This window comes from Miniopterus natalensis, chromosome 5, assembly GCF_054644295.1.
Source record: "Miniopterus natalensis isolate mMinNat1 chromosome 5, mMinNat1.hap1, whole genome shotgun sequence".
Lineage (NCBI taxonomy): Eukaryota > Metazoa > Chordata > Mammalia > Chiroptera > Miniopteridae > Miniopterus > Miniopterus natalensis.
Genome location: NC_142085.1, coordinates 83,627,433 through 83,646,794, shown reverse-complemented (window position 1 = coordinate 83,646,794; position 19,362 = coordinate 83,627,433). Strand labels below are relative to the sequence as shown.

Here is a 19,362-nt window from a genome sequence, read left to right as displayed (position 1 = left end):
TGATTCACTGGATGGCCTTGGGAATGTTTTAATCTGCTGTTTTTAGAATTCTCGTTCTGCAGAAAACAGTCCTAACAAGAGGGATTTGTGGAAAAGATGGCAAGAGAGTGTGCTTATTACAGTTCCTTTTTCAGAAACTCTTAGGAAAGTATATAAGGACTTTATTTGCTCTACTAAAGTTACTGACAGAATCTTTTTCCCTATTTCCCTGCACATATTTAAGCAAGAGAGCCCACAAGTAAATCTCTTCCATGCCTCACATCTTCATTTCCCACCCCAAAGATTGCTAATGAAAGGAAAGAAATATTAATTTCCCGAAGTCTAACAACAACTCACACAGGGAAGAGAACCATTCCGGTTATATATGCTGATGTTCATATCCTCACAGTTACAGAAGAGTCATCAATCATGGGTTCACTTCCTATCCAACCCAGCCTGTTGTACTGACTTCTATTAGAGTGAAACCTCCTTTCTCAAAATATAATATAGTTTCCTGAGGACCATGCTGACATCACTGAGACTATACTCAACCTCAGTCAAAAGTAATCAAAGCATTTAATTGCAATGTGATTCGTTGAAGGCTTCGAAAGCTAACTGTATGGTCAGTGTAGCAGGCATGCCTTAAAATGCTCTGTTCTTTTAAGCTTTGAATACTGTGCATGCTAAACATGGAGTTGGAAGCCTCTCCTTTGATGTTAGAATTTATTCCCTTACTGCCTATTAACCGATGCTTAAATTTTCTCATGAAGCAGCTGGTTTCAATATTGCTTTATGCTTTTAAGTATTTTAATTATTTATTGCAAAAAAAAAAAAAGTTTCCTTTGAGATTTGTGGTAATATTATTGTTTCCACTTTTCGGTTTGAGAAAGAGGGAGCAACTTGCCAAAAATTATCTAATGTAATACCAGCGGAGGGCCCTGAGTTTAAATCCAAGATGGGTTTAGTCTGTTTTTGTTATTATAATTTTTTAATTTATTGATTTTAAAGAGTCAGGAAGGGAGGGAGAGAGAGAGAAAGGGAGAGAAGCATGGATTTGTTGTTCCGCTTATTTATGGATTTGTTGGTTGAACCTTGAATGTGCCCTTACTGAGGGTCGAACCTACAACCTTGGCATATGGGGACATCACGCTAACCAACTGAGCTACCTGGGCAGGGCCGAGTCTGTCTTGATTCATAAACTTCAAAGAAATTTTGAGGACTTCTCATGTAAAACCACATATGCAAAGTGTATCTTCGAGGCCTTGCTTTGTGTCTGTGAAGGTGTCACACGTTTTAGAAGCATGTTTTTGAAATTGGCCTTTTCTAGCCGAGTGGCACAGAGAAGTAAAGCGCAGGCGCTGTGCTTTTTGAGGCGTTACAGAGACATTTCCCCAGAAGCCCTTGCGCTCGCGGGAATGCGAGGAGTTGACGGTGACAGGCCTGTTTTCTGTGACAGATGAAGCTGCTGGCCGAGTGCAGCAGCAGCATAGACTCGGTGAGGAGGCTGGGGCACAAGCTGAAGGAGGAAGAGGAGAGCTTCCCCGGCTTTGTGAACCTGGACGGCACCGAAGCCCAAACCGCCGGTGAGTTGGCGCCGGCCCCCCAAGACCAGGGAAGCGGGGCTCGGAAGCGCTTTGTGGCAGCTGAGGGTCACGCGCCTCACCCCACGCTTTTCTGTCCTGAGAACTTCCCTCCGAGTTCCCGTGGTCTCCTGTGGCAGAGGTGCTGCGGTTCCCGCGCCTGCCTCTGGCGCCGCCAGCCGGGCGTGCTGCGTGTAGGCGCTCAGCGCTCAGGCCGAGACCAAGACCTGAGCGTTATCTCCGGGCCCCGCTGCTCGTTGCTTCATAAAGCTCTTGGAAACGTCAGAGCCATGGAGCTCATTTCTTTCACATTAGATAAAAATGCAGATCAGATCGGAAGAGCTCAGCCGCGACGCTGTTATTTACAGCTGGGGCGACAGGCAAGGCCGGCGGGGTTCCTCCTCTTCCTGTTGCTGTGTAAAGTCAGCCCCCCGCGGGCTCACGGCCTTCCCTAACCGCGGCACATGGCAAACACCCCATGATTGTGTGTGCGCCCTGCCTCACCAGGTGTGATCGACCGATGGGAGCTCATCCAGGCTCAGGCCCTGAGCAAGGAGCGGAGGATGAAGCAGAACCTCCAGAAGTGGCAGCAGTTCGGCTCTGACCTGAACAACATCTGGACCTGGCTGGGGGCCACGGAGGAGGAACTGGAGCGGCTCCGGCGCCTGGAGCTCAGCACTGACATCCAGTCCATCGAGCTCCAGATCAAAAAGCTCAAGGTAAGCTGCCCTTGGCCTTTCCCAGAGCGGCCAGACAGAGCGGCAGCATGGAAGGCCTGGGCAGGCGAAGCCGCTCGCTCCAGCCACGTCGCTGTGACACAGCAGCGGGGAAATTACCAGCAGAATGGCACAGGAAGGCTCTCCTCCCGCCAGCCACCCCTAATCAGAGTGTTTATAGAGAAGGGTGGGAAGGGCAGGAAGATGGACCACGTTGTAGAAGTAGCTCCCGTGTAAACAATCGTGTATGACTTCACGAGTGGGTATTTTTAAATAATCAATTAAAATTTTATATACCACCCAGGTACCTCTAGGACCTATTTCAGTTCTTCTACAGGAAATCGAGACACTTACTAGCAGGGTCCTACAAGTCTTTATCTAGAGCTGGAGATGAATCCTCTCCAAACTCATTTGATATTCCGGAATCAGCAGGACATCTGAAACAGGCTATGGGAGTGGCAGAAGCAATTTTCCGAATAGTCAATTAAACAAGACAAAACTGGAGTCATTGTGAGAAAACACCTGATATTTCCTGTATGGTGTAGAACACATAACTTCCTTTCACCCCATCTCTAGATCTTAGAAATCCTCCTCAACCCAGCTATTGAAATGCATTAATACAAGCAGACCCTTGTAAGCAGACTGTGGATTGAGAGCTCAGCGCCTCCTTAATAGCTCTTTTGACTCTGCATTTTGTTTGGAAAATAGCAGGTGTGCTCATCCTCAGAACGGAGCTACCCGGGCTCTCCGGGCTCAAGGATCAAGTGTGCTGCTTTTGTGCGTCTCTGGTTTCAGCATTTGCTATTAATTGGGGGGTAATGTTTCTGTGGCTTGCTTTGGTGATGGTTGTGTTTTAAATTTTCAAACAGAGAAGTGAGTCTTCCCCACAGATGTTCAAACATCGTCTTGTAGGGAAGCCTCTGCACCAGCCCCATCGAGTTCAGGATGAAGTGTCAGATGAGAGATGCAGTTTTCTCTAGAGTCCTTAAATTCCTTTAGTTTCTCTCCAGGAAAATATAAGGCAGTGCTGGGTTAAACCCAAATTCCTTATAGAGGTGATGAAGCAAATGCTGGCCAGAGTCTGAGACCTAGGTGAGATTAGGGTGCGGAAGTGAGACCTTAACAGTCAGCCTGCATGACCAAAAAACCCACAAACTACCCTCCCCTGCACCCCTCCTCACAATCTTAGCTGTTTTCTGAGGGTAGATCTGTGGAATAACCAGGTGTCTTTCCACAATATCATATATTCTTTCTGCGGTTGAATCTATATTCAGTATGTTAGGAATCTATTGAAAATTGAAAAATTAAGACAAGCCGGAAACATCACAGAAAAGTGAGAAATGGTAAGAAAACGTAGCCTGGGTGGATGTGATTTGCAGGGTCATTCACCCTAACTTGATCTGTGATGTTTAAACAGTACCCCACTCTTCAATTCTTAATACATAATCATGTGCTCAAGTTCCTGCAAATTAGTTCTAGATTTTTAAAAGATACATAAAGTAAAAAATACCTGGGGGGTGGTGCGTGCATGTGTGTGTGTATATAATCAAATTAAATTGGTTAGCTGATGAAATACCCAACTCATTCTTTTAACCATCACAAGAAGGTGGCCAGTGACATGTGCAGGGTCCTCAGCCTGGGGGCCAATATCTGTGCCTATGGAGTCAGACCAGCTGGTGGCCAGGGCCTGGGAATCTGCTTTCTCGTCAAGCTTCCCATTTCATTCCCGTGCACAGAACTTTAAGCGCCATTGGTCTGTTGAAATGGGGCTCTCACACTAGAACAAAAAGTGCATTTTCTGTTGCTCAGAACTATTGGAGGCCAATTTTGTTTCGTTGCTGAAATCCCGTGCCCGGGGTTAAGTTAATCATACTCCTTATTTCATTGCACAGGGTCATGGTTGCTTCCTGCAAAGTTCCTCTTAATTTTATTTATGTATCCTTTACCCCGCCACTGTCTTCAGTCCTCATTTCTCAAATCCATGGCAACCATTCTGAAATATTTAATGCGTATTCTTTGTTCCCATGTACTCAGAAACAAGTAGATTTGTGTGTGTGTGCATGTATCTTAAATTACATAAATGCAATTGCGCTGCACATACCACTCAGTTTCTGACTCTTTCCCTCTACACTGTTTTTTATTGATATCTATTCATGTTGTCATTGCACATCTCCTCCATTTCTTTAACTGCAGCGTGGTCCTCAGCAGTGTGAACTCGCTGTATCTTATCTAGCCATCCTTTTCAGCCAGTTTTAATCAATGGCTCTTTTTATTTGGGTGAAGCATTTCCAAAGATCTTAGACTATTTTTTTAATGCTTTTATCATTATTTTCCCTCTTTCTTTCTTCCCCTTTCCAGGAGCTGCAGAAGGCCGTGGACCACCGCAAAGCCATCATCCTGTCCATCAACCTGTGCAGCTCCGAGTTCACCCAGACCGGCAGTGAGGAGAGCCGGGACCTGCAGGACCGCCTGTGCCGGATGAACGCGCGCTGGGACCGGGTGTGCGCGCTGCTGGAGGAGTGGCGGGGCCTGCTCCAGGACGCTCTGATGCAGTGCCAGGTCCGTGGGCTTTGGGCAGACCATGCTCCAGAGTCACACATTCCCAGCGGTGCTGAGCCTCTGACTTGACTTATCAAGGTCGCTAGGGGCATGCAGTTGCTCCCCAGAGTCAGTATTTGAATGTGGTGACTTTGTGCCCAAACTTTTTATTTGACTGGAGAATTTGTACATGTGAACAGCAGTTCAAAGCAGCGAGGCCCCATCTTCTGTCCAGCTAACGAGAGATGGACTATTCCCACAAGTTCATCTCAGCCCCCATCACTCCTTCCACTCATTCATTTATTTCATTCATTTATTTCATTCATTCATTCAATAGGTATTTACTGAGCACATAGGAAGACAGTCCCTGAACATCAAAGCGAGCATTACAAACACTTGTTCATTCATACCACACTGGCCGAGTTCCTCTGTCTGACAGTGCACAGCCTCTCCTTTTGTTGGGGAAAACAGACAGTAAAAAATGCAGTTAAATGGTTAACCAAGATACTTATAGATGCTGATAAGAGTAATTAAGAAAAACTACTTTGGGAGGCTGATCAGGGAAGTTCTCAGGATCTTTGAGCTGCGGATGGAAGGACATTTTCATGAAGGGAAATAGAACAAATAGAAAGGGCCAGTGTCTCTAAGGACAGAAAAGAGGCCAGTGTGATCAGAATGCAGGCAGAGGCAGGGAGTGATAAGAGACATCAGGAAGATGGTCAGGAATGAAACCATGCAGGGACTTGGAGGACCTGGCCAGGAGTTCAGATTGTATTCTGAGCATGAAGGGAAGCCCTTTCAGGATGGGAAGCCTGCTTCCCAGGTTTATGTGTGCCCCAAGAGTACCTGATCCTTGAAAGCAGGTACCCAAGCTGTTGTTTCAACCCAGCACCCATTCCTAGTACAGTGCGTTCCACATAGAAGCTCTTCAGGAACTATACAGTGGATGGATGGATGGATGGATGGATGGATGGATGGATGGATGGATGGATGGATGGATAGATGGATGACATATGGGATTGGATTTAGGCCTTACAAGATGGGAAGATTTGAATGCAGAGAGAAGAGAGGGGGACAAGTTGCTTCCTTCCAAACTATATAATAACCCTAGAAATTTCTCTCATATTTTGTATTATGAACCAGTTTTCCTTATGTCTGGATTTTCTCTCAAGTAACAAGTTAGATGTTTTTGGTAAAAATATGAGCTCAGATAATTACAACAGCACAAAAGGAGTTGTGTCTGAGATCTTAAAACTAATGCGTCTTTCCCAGTAGTTGCATTTGTAGAGATTAGAAATGTAATCAGTGAGGGATAGAAAACTGCGTTATTCCAGATGAGTTCATGCTCTGTATCCCCCCAGGATTTTCACGAGATGAGTCATGGCTTGCTTCTCATGCTGGAGAACATCGACAGAAGAAAGGATGAAATGGTTCCCATCGATGCTCACCTCGCAGCGGAGGTTCTTCAGGACCATCACAAGCAGCTCACGGTAAGATGTGTGAGCTCCGGCAGCCTCTCGTTGTTCTTAGCAGCCACCCCTTGTATTTGCAGAAAAAGAATGTAGGTGGTTATATTTTTTTACCTTTTAAGTTACAGTCTCTAAGTTAATTTTACTTTACTTCTTATGGTTTCCAGTTTTCGTAACATGAACATGCATAGAATATGACATTGACTAGCTTTAGAATCTGGTTCTAAAGTCATGGCTCAGTTGTAGAAATCCTAGCTGCTTTAACCTAATTAACTCGTTTTTATTAAAGCAGGTCTTTGGTGAATTACGCTTATTTTTAATTTAAACTGTGTTTGCTACCTATACTGTGTCCCAAAAGTATATCAGGTGGTTTATAATAGAAGGACATTATTACAACTGTTAAAATAGAGAGCATTAAAGGCTTCTTAAGAGGAATGAAGTGAACCAAATTCAACATTAACCTTAACATCCATTTTTCTGAAAGTTAAGACAAAAAGGGAAATGTGATGAGTTCACTTATTTTTGTTATCTGACAAAAAGAAAGCATATCAGCTCTCAAGGAGTGAGAAACTTTTTCTAGCACTAAATTCAAAAGGAAACTTGCAGGATTTCTGTGTAGCTTATCATACAAAGAACTGTGGACAATATAATGTACAGTGTACTTAAGTGACTTTATAGGCGATAAAGAAGCAGATTTGCATTCCATTAGGAGAAAATTACTTGAATTTTGTAGCCTCCTGTATTTTTAAAATGTTATTTCTTAACATTTAACACTAACCTAACCAGCAGAATTGGTAGCTTTTAATTCAGTGCCATAAAGGCCTTAGAGTCCGAGAGGAAATAGCTCTGCGACTGCATTTTCACCAGACCTTTGACCTCAGGCTTTAAATTGTCAATGATGAATCACCCACAGATCTTTTTAAAAAATCTTGAGCAGATATCGGAGTGTACCTAGGCATACTTGAGGTTTGCTATCTTTATGGTAACGTTTTATTCTTCAGTTTAAAAGAATGTCTTATGTCTCATTTGCATAATACTTTCTATTTTAAATACTTTAACATATATTTACCAACTTGAGCCTTCTAAGAGTACTTACTGTGGACCAGGCAGGAAATAGTATCATCATTTTACCAAAGGAGAAAACTCACATCAGAAAGGTTCAGGGTCTTAATTTTGGCCAGAGGCAAGATTAGAGCACAGGTCCCTTCCCTGATTCTCGAATGCCATGGGCAGCTGTCTCCTTCCTTGTGTGAGCACAGCGTTCCAATGCTCAAGTGTAATTGCTAAGCAAGTTAAAGTGATGTCATTCTGTGCTTTAGAGACTTTCTCCAATTATCAGAAATTCTTAGGAAAATATCTCTTATCATATACCTAGCAAATAAGGCATGAGCTACTGGAATCCCAACTCAGAGTGGCCTCACTGCAAGACATGTCTGGCCAGCTGTTGGTGAATGCTGAAGGCACAGACTGTTTAGAAGCCAAAGAAAAAGTCCATGTGATTGGAAATCGGCTCAAACTGCTCTTGAAGGAGGTCAGCCGTCACATCAAGGAGCTGGAGAAGTTATTGGACATGTCAAGCAGTCAGCAGGTGAGCTCTAAGCAAGTGGCATTGTGTAGCATCTCTTACAGGGCACCAAGGAGGCACCGTCGTTACCCGTTTTAGAAAGTCGTTGAAGGTGGTGCTTGTCAGAGTGCCCACTCTCTGTCACAGGCCCTGTAAGCCCAGTCTCAAAACAAGAAAGGGACTCATAGACTTTTATAATAGAACACTGCTTTTGATTCTGTTGCATCCAAGAGACCACCTGTAATTGTTCCTGCTAACCTTATGCCATCACTATGGTGGCATTCTATTTTACCCTGTTTAAGAGGCCACGTGTTTTCCGTAGCATAGCTAGGATCAATCACAACCGGACATTATGTACGATTCAACCTAGAAGTTGCATTCTCCTGACATGATCAGCAGTCGGTTCATGGAAAATGCCCTCTGCTCAGTTATTTTGCTTTTTCCCTGCAACCTGCTGCATCGCGGTGGTAGTGTTCGCTTGGGGAAGTGGATTTGCGGCACAGAGATGCTTGGAAAAACGTCATTCAGTTGTGAAACACTGTTATGAGCCCACAAACACTCTGCCTTCCTTTAAGAATGTCAAGGAACAATCTACTGCAAGCCACAGCTGCTGGAAACAGCACGGTTTCTCTGATGCTAAAAGGCTCCTGGGTGACTCTCGTTTCTAACTCAGACGAATTGGTGTCTCTCTGGCCTGAGCTGCCCGCAGCTCTAAGGCACATCCCTTCACCTCCACCACTTCGACTCCCTCACAGCCCCATCACTGAGAAATAATAAAGCTACGAGCGACACGGTGATAGCACGCCTGTCGCTGTATTTTCCAAAAAGGGCAAACAGCCAGGAAACCCCAATACACTAGAAGAATTAGGTTCCATCTTCTTTCCCCCAAGGAATGAATGGCTTGACCTTTATGGAGGACGGGTGGGGATGCGGTGGGAAATACATTGTATGTTGCAGAGCCATCGTGGCTCTGGGACGCGGAGTCATCAAAAGAATCTATTTCCTACCTAGGATTTGTCTTCCTGGTCGTCTGCTGACGAACTGGACACCTCGGGATCTGTGAGTCCTGCGTCGGGAACAAGCACCCCAAACAGACAGAGAACGGTAACTTTCCACTGGTCGTTGGCCCGTGGGAGGGGACACTAGGGCGAGACAGTATCTGTACCTGCCAGGGTCTGCAGGCTCTCCCCCCACAAAGCAGGAGTCCCCGTGCAGAAGAGGTTGTCACACAGCGACAGAGTGAAGCGCTGTTTCCTCCCCTGCCACGTGCCCTCGCCACCCGCGCTCAGGAACGGAAAAGAGCGGTTCTGTTTTTCAAAAGGATCAGGGCTCAACGTGTGGTTGGTTTGCAGGGAGGCAAATTCTTTTTCTTGCTCCAAGGGCCATCTCTAGAATGATGCCCCCTGGTGCCTTTGGTGGCTCTTCCCTTCAGGCCACCACAGCCATCGTCCACCTAAAATATTGGCTCCACTGAAAAGGGTGCCTCAGCCAGAGGTGGACAAAGTGTCCCTGAGGCCATTGAATTTATAAGATAAGTGGAGGATCTGTTGACTCTCAAGCTAAGAAGGTCCTGAGTGGTCCTGAAGGTTTTCAGCAACTGTGCAGCCCCCCAAATGGCCGAAGCTTAAGGTGACTCACCGACAACGCCCGTGGGGGCTGCCTCACTGTCACACAAAAGCAAATCCGGCCCCCGCTACCCTGTATACCTTGATTTCTCTGTGTAATTAGAAGCTTGTTTTTGTTTTGTTATTTTTTTGTCCTGCTTTACGATTATATTCATTTTTATTATCACTCCATTTCCCTTAGTTTTTAGAAGTATTGATTTCATTTGTGATTTTTTTTGTGTGATAAACACTTAAGTTCTATGCTGATAAATGTTATGACCTTTTTTTAGGATTGTTGTTTTACTACATTCACTAGTTTCCTATAGATGCTAGTTTAAGAATGTGAAGGAATACTGGCTTTTCTATTCAAATTTTAGCTTTTATTTAACTTGAGTATCTAACTTGTTGGGTCTTCATCACTCTATAAGGAACAATTTCATATTACCATTGTTATTATTTTTTATCTATGAAGAATTTTAGTATTGTTTTGGTTTTCTAGAATATAGGAAAAAAATGTGGTGAGGCACAGGATAGTGAACTTTATTTTTATTTTTCTTAAATATTTTTATCGATTTTTAGAGAGAGGAAGGGAGAGAGAAAGAGAAACATCGATGTGAGAGCAGAACATCAGTCGGCTGCCTCCCGCACACCCGGTTCTGGAGATCGAGCCTGCAACTCAGGCATGTACCCTGATCAGGAATTGAACCAGCAACCTTCTGGTGTATGGGACGCTACCCAACCAATTGAGCCACAGTGGGCCAGGGTTGAACTTTGTTTATTTATTTTAAAATATATTTTTATTGATTTTTAGAGAGAGAGAAAGGGAGAGAGGTAGAAACATGGCTGTGAGAGCAGAACATCAATCGGCTGCCTCCCACATGCCCCCTACTGGGGATCGAGCCCACAACCCGGGCATGTGCCCTGACTGGGAACCAAACCGGTGGTGACCTTTTTGGTGCACAGAACAACGCCCAACCAACTGAGCCACACTGGCCAGGGCCGAACTTTATTTTTATTGTGAGTAAATATACAGAAATAGTTGGCTAGCATGCAGTCGCTTTAGTTTCTACCATGAAAAGTGGGGAGAAATATACCCACTGTGGTGCGGACTTCCAAACCACAATGTATGTCCCTTCGATGACTAATAACATAGTTGTGAATTTATTTCACTTTTCTCTGCAAAAGAAAAGCCAGTTTCCTTAATCATGGGTACTGATCATCTCGTTCAATTTATTTTGCCTTTGCCGCATGTTTAGTTTAATTTTCATCAGTAGCTTGTCTTTATTTGCCTGGACTGAACATTCTTCTTTCTTTACCCCCTGTTCATTGCAAACAGCCACGAGGCAAATGTAGTCTCTCACAGCCTGGACCCTCTGTCAGCAGCCCACATAGCAGGTACCTTATCCTCATGGTCTCCACACTGTTCTAGAGCCGCACGAGGAGGATTGCCCATGGTTCCGGTAGGCCTGTCTTGGGTGTGCCTGAGGTAGCTGAGGAATTTATTAGGATAAATTGGGAGAGACTTTTCTCAGTGCAAAGCGCCAGCGGATCCCCGAGCGTGAGCTCTGTGGCCCGCCCGCATTTGGATCCACGCTGCGAGGCCATCGGGTGCCTCTCACCCGTGCTCCGTGTGCTCCTCGGGTTTCGTACGTCTGATGCCATAGCTGCTGTTCGAGCCGTGGCAGACTTTCATAGCCCTCTCTACTTCTAGGTTTTACAGTAAGACAGGTAATCGATCAGTGAATTATTTTACCATTCCCGGAACCCACAGATCTGAATAAAATCTACTAACACCCCCAGCTTTTTATTTTATGTTCATGTTTTATCCAGATTGTGGGTTTGGGAGTCTCCAAATTGCAGGTCCGAGTTGGGTACTATTACAGTCTCTAAGCGCCTTCTCCCTCCTGCTGCCCCCCTGTCCCTCTCTGGCCGGCACTCGGTCACTCCCCGCTGACCCTCGGCGGCCCTCCCTCCGGGCTGAGGGCAGGCACCAGCCGAGAGCCTCGCCGCCGCTCCGTGCTTCACACCCGCTCCCCACGGTCCGTTTCTGCAGTTAGCGGTGCTTTGCCTGCTTTGTTGCTGGTGTGGTGTCTGTGCTCCTCGCCCTCTCACTAACCAGTGCCTGCTTCCCACAACAGCCATCCAAACACGAAAACACTGTCCTCGGATCTGACTTTCCATACCTGCCCCAAGCATTTCACTGTTAGAGTAGTTTGCCCCCCTGGAAACTTATCACCACTGAGCTGGGATCACAGCTCAGGAAGCAGGGTGGGGGTGAAGTGGATGACCCTAGACAACCTCTGAGTAATAGTCATGGTTTTCCAGCTCTGTGCCGAGGAGACTGGCTGCTTCCTTCGGTCGTTCCCACTCGGGTGAAGTGATATGGGATGTATTTTGATGTGCTTTCTGGGTTTAACCCTCCCTTTACTATGTTTTTTCATTTTTTTATTTCCTTTTGGTTTGGTTTGGAGACAATTTTGGGTGGGTTTTTGGTCCATACAAAATATCAATAATGAAATATGAATGAAGATGTTGATAGGCTTCTGCAGGACTCTGATGATGGACTCTGATTTTTTTTTAGGCCCCTACAAGAAAAAACAATTGTGCTATAGACAGATCATTGTTTTATATGGTCCATCTTCCCCACTTAAATTGCCAATGTGCCGTGAGCATATAGCTATGGGGTATCTCCACAGCTTTCCTTTTAGGGTGCCAGAGACCAATTCTTCAGTAGCCATGGAAGATGGCAAAGAAAAGCAGGAAAGCTCTTATTTATTATGCAGCACCAATAGCAGCCACCTGTGGGCTTCCAAATATTGCATCAATCTAGCCCCCCAGTTATTCCAAGAAGCCGCCAGGGTTTTCTGAAAATGTCAAAGTCATGGTTTCTTAAGGCAGCAAGTGCTACAACGCGTCTCCTAGCAGGGCTTTGCGGCTGGGACAGCCACATTCTCGCGGTGACACCCACAAGGCACCTTTCAGCTCTGCTCTGCCCGGCTCTGTTTATTAACATCTTTCTGAGCATACAGCACAAGGTTCACTTTGCTACTCAGAGGGCCTAGAATTCAAACGATCTTTGCCTAAATGGCAAACTTCATCAAACACCTTGCCAGACAGGTTGCGGTTGAACATTCTTGAACTTCTTAGCTCCTTGGCACCTCTGTTTGGGGTGCGCCCAACCCTGACATTGAAATGCCGAGTCTGCTGGGAAAGAATTAACTTCACCCGCAGTCCAGGCCATCTCGGTGTTCCCTTCCACCGAGACTTGAGAGCGCCTTGTGTTTGATCTTGCACTGGTCCAGCAGATTTGAAAGGTTATTGCAGAAGCACAAACAGTTTAGAGTCTTGACCCCAGCAGTCTACAGTGGGAAAATGTTAGACATGTCTTCTTCCGAGAGAGGAGAGAGGCTGAGGTGGAAGAAACCGGTTGTTAGTTTGAAGGGAGAGGTTCCTATATTCTTTTGGTTGTTTAAAGTCAGATATTAATAATATCAGTTGCTTGCTTGCTGTGTATTTCAGTTTAATTTTATGGTCACTGTTCTATATCTTGCATAATTTTCTAAGCCTACATATGGGTTGATGCTACTGTGTTTAGGCCCTCAGCCTACAAAATTAATACAGTTGGTTCCTGCCATTGCCATGCAATGTGCCAGAATGAAGAGATTCCCTAAATCAATTACCAGAAGCATCCCTTAAAATTATAAACATTTGAAAGACATCTGTGAATACAATTATAACTATCCTTTATTTTTTTAGATTAAATACATTTAGGAAGTGTGCTTTTGAAGCAACGTTTATGGTGGTCCACCTAGTACTTTTCTTCCACTTTTGAGTTGAAATTATCTAACCTGATCTCCAGAAGTTCTTCAAAACTCTACTGCCGATCAGTTGAAACTGACAAATGGGGACATTTTACTGATTTCCCGCAGGGCAAAGGAATAATTTCTCGGTAGTCTGGATGGAGTGAATTGATGACTTCATTCCAAAGCCTAGAATTGTGAAATGCAAAATTTCCCAGGGCACCTTTGGTCTCTGGCACCTTCCACACAGAGAACTAAGACCGAGTGAGATGTGGCAAATAACTGGCTGAAACACCGAAAGGGAGGAAAACACACCTCGTTTTAAAATGCTCAACGGGGCCAAATGTTATGAAGCCAGCACAGTGGGTTTTTGCATGTACAACAGGGCTTCACTGAAAACACTATTCAGTTTCTTCTGAAAAATTGTAAAAAGTCTTTTCCTCCAGACTCCAGCCTGGGGATCTACTTTTCAAAGCATTCAAACAGCCTCAGCTAAAGCAGTGTTGCCTGTAGGGCAGGCCCCCAGCAGGGCCGAGCACAGCTATAGGCCACGGCTCCCATTTGCTCCTTCTATAGTATTTGATGCATGCGGCCCCAGTGTTTCCCCGAGAACTGTCGGGCCCTTCCAGAAACTGAGCACATCTTTGAAAGCGCTCCTAGGAAAGGAGGAACGGCTCCCGGGAAGAAAGGTTAACCCCAGCCGACCCCGGAGGGTGTGAGTCAGCACCCCTTGCTTTCATAGTACAAATAATAATGTGCTGGTGTGTATTTAGCACTAACGTTTTCTAAGCACCATGCAAAGTGTGATGTATCTGTTACCTCATTTAACCCTCACACCACACCCGTGACATGGCGAAAGCCCCAGTTCTACAGACAAGGACACAGAGGGTGAGAGGCGTGAAGATTTCGGTTTGCACCCAGGCCTGCCTCCTCCGGGGGGGTTCTCACTCGTTAGCCACTCCCGTCTAGGGCTCGGCTGCCTGGATGGCTTAGGACTAGGCAGGATGCTCCTTTTGGAACAAGAGGCGGCTGACATCTTAAACAGACTCGGTACGTGTGTCTTCTAAACCATGTATCCAGGGAGCAAAGACCCTGCACACAAGAGTAGGCAACAAGATCATAGGCTCTCTAGATAACCCCTCGCAGTAAATGCCTATTACTATTCTCCAGGGTCAGCTGACAAGTAACAGAATGAATTGCGAGCTGCTTTTGTGTGTGAATGATGCGTGCACAAAATTAACCCGTTTTATTTCCCTTCATTGGGCGGCATTTTTGAGATGCGTCGGACTCCCCCTGCACGCTGGCGGGGCTCCCCTCGTCCCTTGGTCATGCTTGCCTTGGTGTGGCGTGTTGTGGTGAATGACATCCTCCCCTACCATCCTCTGTCCACGACTGTATGTGTTTTGGGGAAAAAGAGGAAGCAACTCCTGCTCAAATTTACCCAGAAATTTGAATGAGTGAGGGGAGTGAGAAAAATAATAAAATAAGTATTTACTTATGAGAATAAGCATGTTTTTGAATTACCTGGACTATCTCCATTGATTAATATCCTTGAGTAAGTCCACGCATTGAATTTTTGCTTTCTGCACACAATCTCAGCTGGCATCTGTTGATGCATTAAGGCCACTGGAGAGCGATGAGTGATTAGTGTCTTTGTGCTTCCCCATGTCTAATTTCCCAAGACTCTTGAAACGGGTGATTTTAGGTCAGTAGATAAAGACTGAAAGTATCCTTTTACCCTGGTATCATTAACCTGCTGGTACTAGAAGCTTTGAAACTTTGGGCATGTTGAAACCCTGGTTATTGCCCCAAGGGGGTGGCAGTTTCTCAGGAGGTAAACTGGGCATTTCCAAGAGCAGCCAACTGCGTGGAGCTCAGCAGGGACTGCGTGTTCTCTCCGTCCCTCTCGCAGCCCATCCCTTCGTAGGAAGGCATTCTTCAACATTAGCTGGCACGTGGTAATTAAAGTTTAGTGAGGAATGCTCTGATGCTGTTAAATGTGCCATGTCCTGCGACAGACGCTGTAATCTGTGAGCCCATATTGAAAAGATGGTGAGCTTTCCAGTTCTCGGGAGTGAACTTGTCAATGTACACCCTGTGTTTTGATCTTGATCTTTGGCTTAATTGCTCAAAGAAGCTAATAATTGACAAGCAGGGGCTATTCAGCTCTGTCAGTCAGAGCGTCTTGTCCGCTGTATGCATAAATCTACCCATCACTAAAGTCCTTACGTGTCTCCTAAAGAAAAGAAGTCAGAAATCTCCCTTGTTTTATTTAAATGTTGAATAGTGAGGAAACCTGGAGCTCTCTTTTGCGCTTGGGTTATAACTCATCCAGTGACAGGTGGGGAGGGTTGTTTGCCAGGGCACATTGTAAGAGAAAGGGAAAGGTATCTTGAAGAAAAATTCAACCCAGAGTTCACGGGCAACTATCCCATCCTTCTTAAGACACTTGAAGGCAAACCATTGAATCATGAACTGTCAGAGCCAAAGAGATTTTAGGTTATTAATGCATCCTTCCCTGCAAATGAGAAAACTGAAGGCCCGAACCAGATTCTGTTGCTTGGCCAAGATTGTGCAACTGTCTGAAAACAAAATGCCCTCCTGTCTATGTACTAACTTGATGAGCCGTGTAATACTGTGAGGCCATATGATCAGAGGCATTTATTTTCAGCGTGAAGAATCCACTCACTTCCAGACATTTTAGGATACAAATATTTTTTTCTCTTATACATGTAAGATACCTGTGACATAATATAACCTGGATGACCTTCATTAACATCACCAAACATAAAATGTTTCAGAGAGTATGGTAGGCAGGGACTTTGGAAGCCTGAGTTCCTGCTAGATGCCTTCCTTTAATTGTGGGATTTGGGGCAGGTCACTTACCCTCTCTAGAGAGTCCAGATTCTTAGAGTTAAAATCCCAGGGTTGAAATCTTAATCCTGCCACTTGCAAGCTGTAAGTCACCAGTTACTCCCCCTCCCTGAGCCTCCTTATGTCGTCATCTATAGATTGAGGATAACAAACACACTGAGGACTATTCTGGGGGTTACGTGAAAGAACCCAAGATACATGCTTAGTACGTCGCCTGGTAATTACAAAAATAAATGTCGTCAATCCTTAGCGACTTATCTACAAAATTAGGAGATGAGTTATATACTCTCTACATGAATAATTTAAAATTAGAAAACTCAATAATTTCCTATTTTACCCTTCCATTAATAGGTATGTGGCACGTTTCTTTTATTCTATACTGTATTTCACAAAATATACAAATTTCCTGTTCGGCTCACTAGGAATAACTCCTTGGTCTTAGCATAAGGGCAGTTAATCAATTTGACCACTAGATGGTGATTGAACTCTTGTGGCCTCTCAGTTGGCAGACTATTTAGGGTGACTAATTAGTAGAAGACGTAAAATGTATAAAACAGGGAACTTTCAGGTTAGAAGACCGCCTAGTCTAACTTATAGGGGGTAAGAGGTCGGCACTTAGGGGTACAGTGAGTTGGTCAGCGTTACACAGTGTTAGTTGTAGTCTTCAGAAAAGAAACACAGTCCCAATTTAGACCCATGACTTGTTGGTTTTTTCATTACATGTGCTAAAAACACAGTGGGGTACATGCTGCCTCGCGGGCTTGCAGAGAACCAGTCTCTCTGTCTCCCATATTTCTTTGATGGCTTCGTAAGAGAGTTTTGAGTAGTCCAGCTGGAAACGTAGTGTTTTCTTGGGAGAAAAGCATACAGAGTAACCCAGTTTTTCACACCTTCATGTTTCTCCAGTGGCCATATCCTGTGATATCACTACCATTGCTACCATCAGGGAATTTGTACCAGGTGTGGGGGAACGTTTCTCGTCAGTACACCTCTCCTGTGATACTGGGTGTGATGTGTGTGTGTGCATGTGTGCGTGTACAAAATGCCTTCTTGGAAATAACATTTCCTTTTCCATCTTTTCCACGAGTAACCAAACAGAACATTAAAGGATGCCCACACAGAAAAAAACGGTGGCACCCCACCCAGAACCTACTTCCATGTTCAGTATATTACAGGCAGCCCTTCCTATGAAATCTGAAATTCATACTTAATCTCGAATGCACAGTTTAGTAGAAAGGAAGATACAAAGGTAGGCAGGAAAACAGAACTTTGAGTAGAAGGACCCTACAAGATGACAGTCTGTCGTCCTCAGAAAAATTGTGTGCGTCTCCCAAAGTCACAGCTAATAAAAAACAGGATCAGCCTAGACTGTGAGTCATCCAACAGCAGCTTCCGTACACGGACTCCAGGCCATCCCTGTTCGTACGGCGTCAGAACCCGCTAATGTCAGGGCCAGTGCTGACTCAGTGCAAGATGAAACCAGGGTCCACTCTCAGATTAATTGAGCTTTATGGGTCTGTGCAAAACGACTGGGGCTGTTCTCCTTGCTGCCTGGAGTTTGGCACATCCAGGAGGACTAGACCGGATGCTTCATATGATTCTGACAGCAACTAATTTTGGCTAATAGTGCTCCTGGAAGTCTTAACCCCAAAATGTACTGCAACTTAATTATCCTGGATCAACTTAATTTATGCTGGTAGAATGTGTATAGAGCAATTACCTTTGTTGATGGAAAATGTTTCACCAAATTAAGGGATGGAATTTGAACTCAATTAGTTACCTTTAGTTGACTGACCAAATGTTAATTTTCCATCAGTATGGTTTCCAAGCAACTCTTCATTTGGTGGTGGGGCGATGACCTGGGCACACCGCAGAAGCGGGCAGCTAATCGCCAGGCTGGGTTGTGTTTGGCATGGTCCCTTAGCTTCCAGGAAGGTGAGGGCTGAAAGCAGCAGCCGCCCGGCGTTTGAGATATCTGAGTTGTTTATGCCGATTCCTCTCTCAGGTCCATAAGAGGTGGCTCCGATTCCTCCCCTTCTGAGCCTCGGCCCGCCCGGCGGGGCCGCTCTTTCCTGCACCGAGTGCTCCGGGCGGCCCTCCCGCTTCAGCTGCTCCTGCTGCTCCTCGTGGGGCTCGCCTGCCTGGTACCCATGTCGGAGCAGGACTACAGCTGCGCCCTCTCCAACAACTTCGCCCGCTCATTCCACCCCATGCTCAGATACACCAACGGGCCGCCGCCGCTCTGAACCAGGCGGCCGCCGCCTGCAGCGCGCTGGGCTGGCAGCGAGGACGGCTCGGCCCACAGCGTCCCGGGCTAGCGAACGGAGGGCCCGGGTGGGGCGGCTGCAGCCCGTGTGTCCGGATCATGGCTTCAGAGGCGGATAGACCACGGCAGGGAGAGCAAAGGCAGAAGGTCTGGAAGAAGCATTGTTTGAAACCCTGAGCCTCGGTACTAAAGAGATGCAGAGCCTCCGGGCCCCTGGGCGCCTGGCCTCCGGCCCGCTCGGTGCACACCCGGGACGCAGGGCGCCATCGGGCCCTTTCCCACCGTGCGCCCCCTTCGCTGAGCGCCACCGCTCAGTGCCACGCTGGCACCGAGCAGCCTCCCAACCAGGCAGTGCTGGAGGTTCGGGAACCTTGTAACATACAGTTTTTCAGAGTCACGTGGCAGCTTTCCTTTCACTTTGTTTTTCTTTGGGGCATGATGTTCTAAGCTTTGCTTTAGAAGCACAAGCTGTAAATCTAAAAGGCACTTTTTTTAAAAGTCTAAAGAAAAACTGGATGTAATAAAATCATGGAAGGATTTATGTGAAAAAAAGTTGAATGTTATAGTAAAAAAAAAAAAGATATTTATGTATGTACAGTTTGCTAAAGCCAAGTTTTGTTTGTATTGATTTCATTGCATTTATTATAGATACTATAAAGTATTTTGTCTGTGCTTTTTTTTTTTTCTGCCCTGAAGAAATGACTCTCAATTTTCCTGTGGAGCAGAGTGCAGTCTAAATGATCTTTTTTGCAGAATGAATGAAACTGAAACCTAAGTGTGCGTTAGAGACTGAGGGTGATTGGAGGTTGCGCGTATTTAGACGTGGAGAACTCTGGGTGATTCCTTTGTCCCACCTCCTCCCACGGCCAGTCGTGTCACCTCAACTCCTGTGTCTCAACAGCTTTCTTCCTCTCCTTTCCTTGGGGTCCCTGTTGCACACCTGGAGGAGCCCCCTGACCTCCGGCCGAGGCC

At 45.6% G+C, this 19,362-nt stretch overlaps 1 protein-coding gene across 2 annotated transcripts in view; it reads left to right on the top strand.

The window, feature by feature from the left end:
- SYNE1 (spectrin repeat containing nuclear envelope protein 1) overlaps positions 1-18,455 on the top strand; it is a 346,443-nt gene extending 327,988 nt beyond the window's left edge. For both annotated transcript variants that reach the window (XM_087817695.1, XM_016211560.2), the window contains 8 exons: positions 1,436-1,562; positions 2,067-2,278; positions 4,634-4,834; positions 6,175-6,303; positions 7,658-7,870; positions 8,858-8,950; positions 10,787-10,845; positions 18,130-18,455. In XM_087817695.1, the coding sequence (XP_087673821.1) occupies positions 1,436-1,562; positions 2,067-2,278; positions 4,634-4,834; positions 6,175-6,303; positions 7,658-7,870; positions 8,858-8,950; positions 10,787-10,845; positions 18,130-18,370 (1,275 nt within the window). In that variant the 3' untranslated portion in view covers positions 18,371-18,455. The remainder of the gene's footprint in view (positions 1-1,435; positions 1,563-2,066; positions 2,279-4,633; positions 4,835-6,174; positions 6,304-7,657; positions 7,871-8,857; positions 8,951-10,786; positions 10,846-18,129) is intronic.
- The last annotated feature ends 907 nt before the right edge of the window (positions 18,456-19,362 follow it).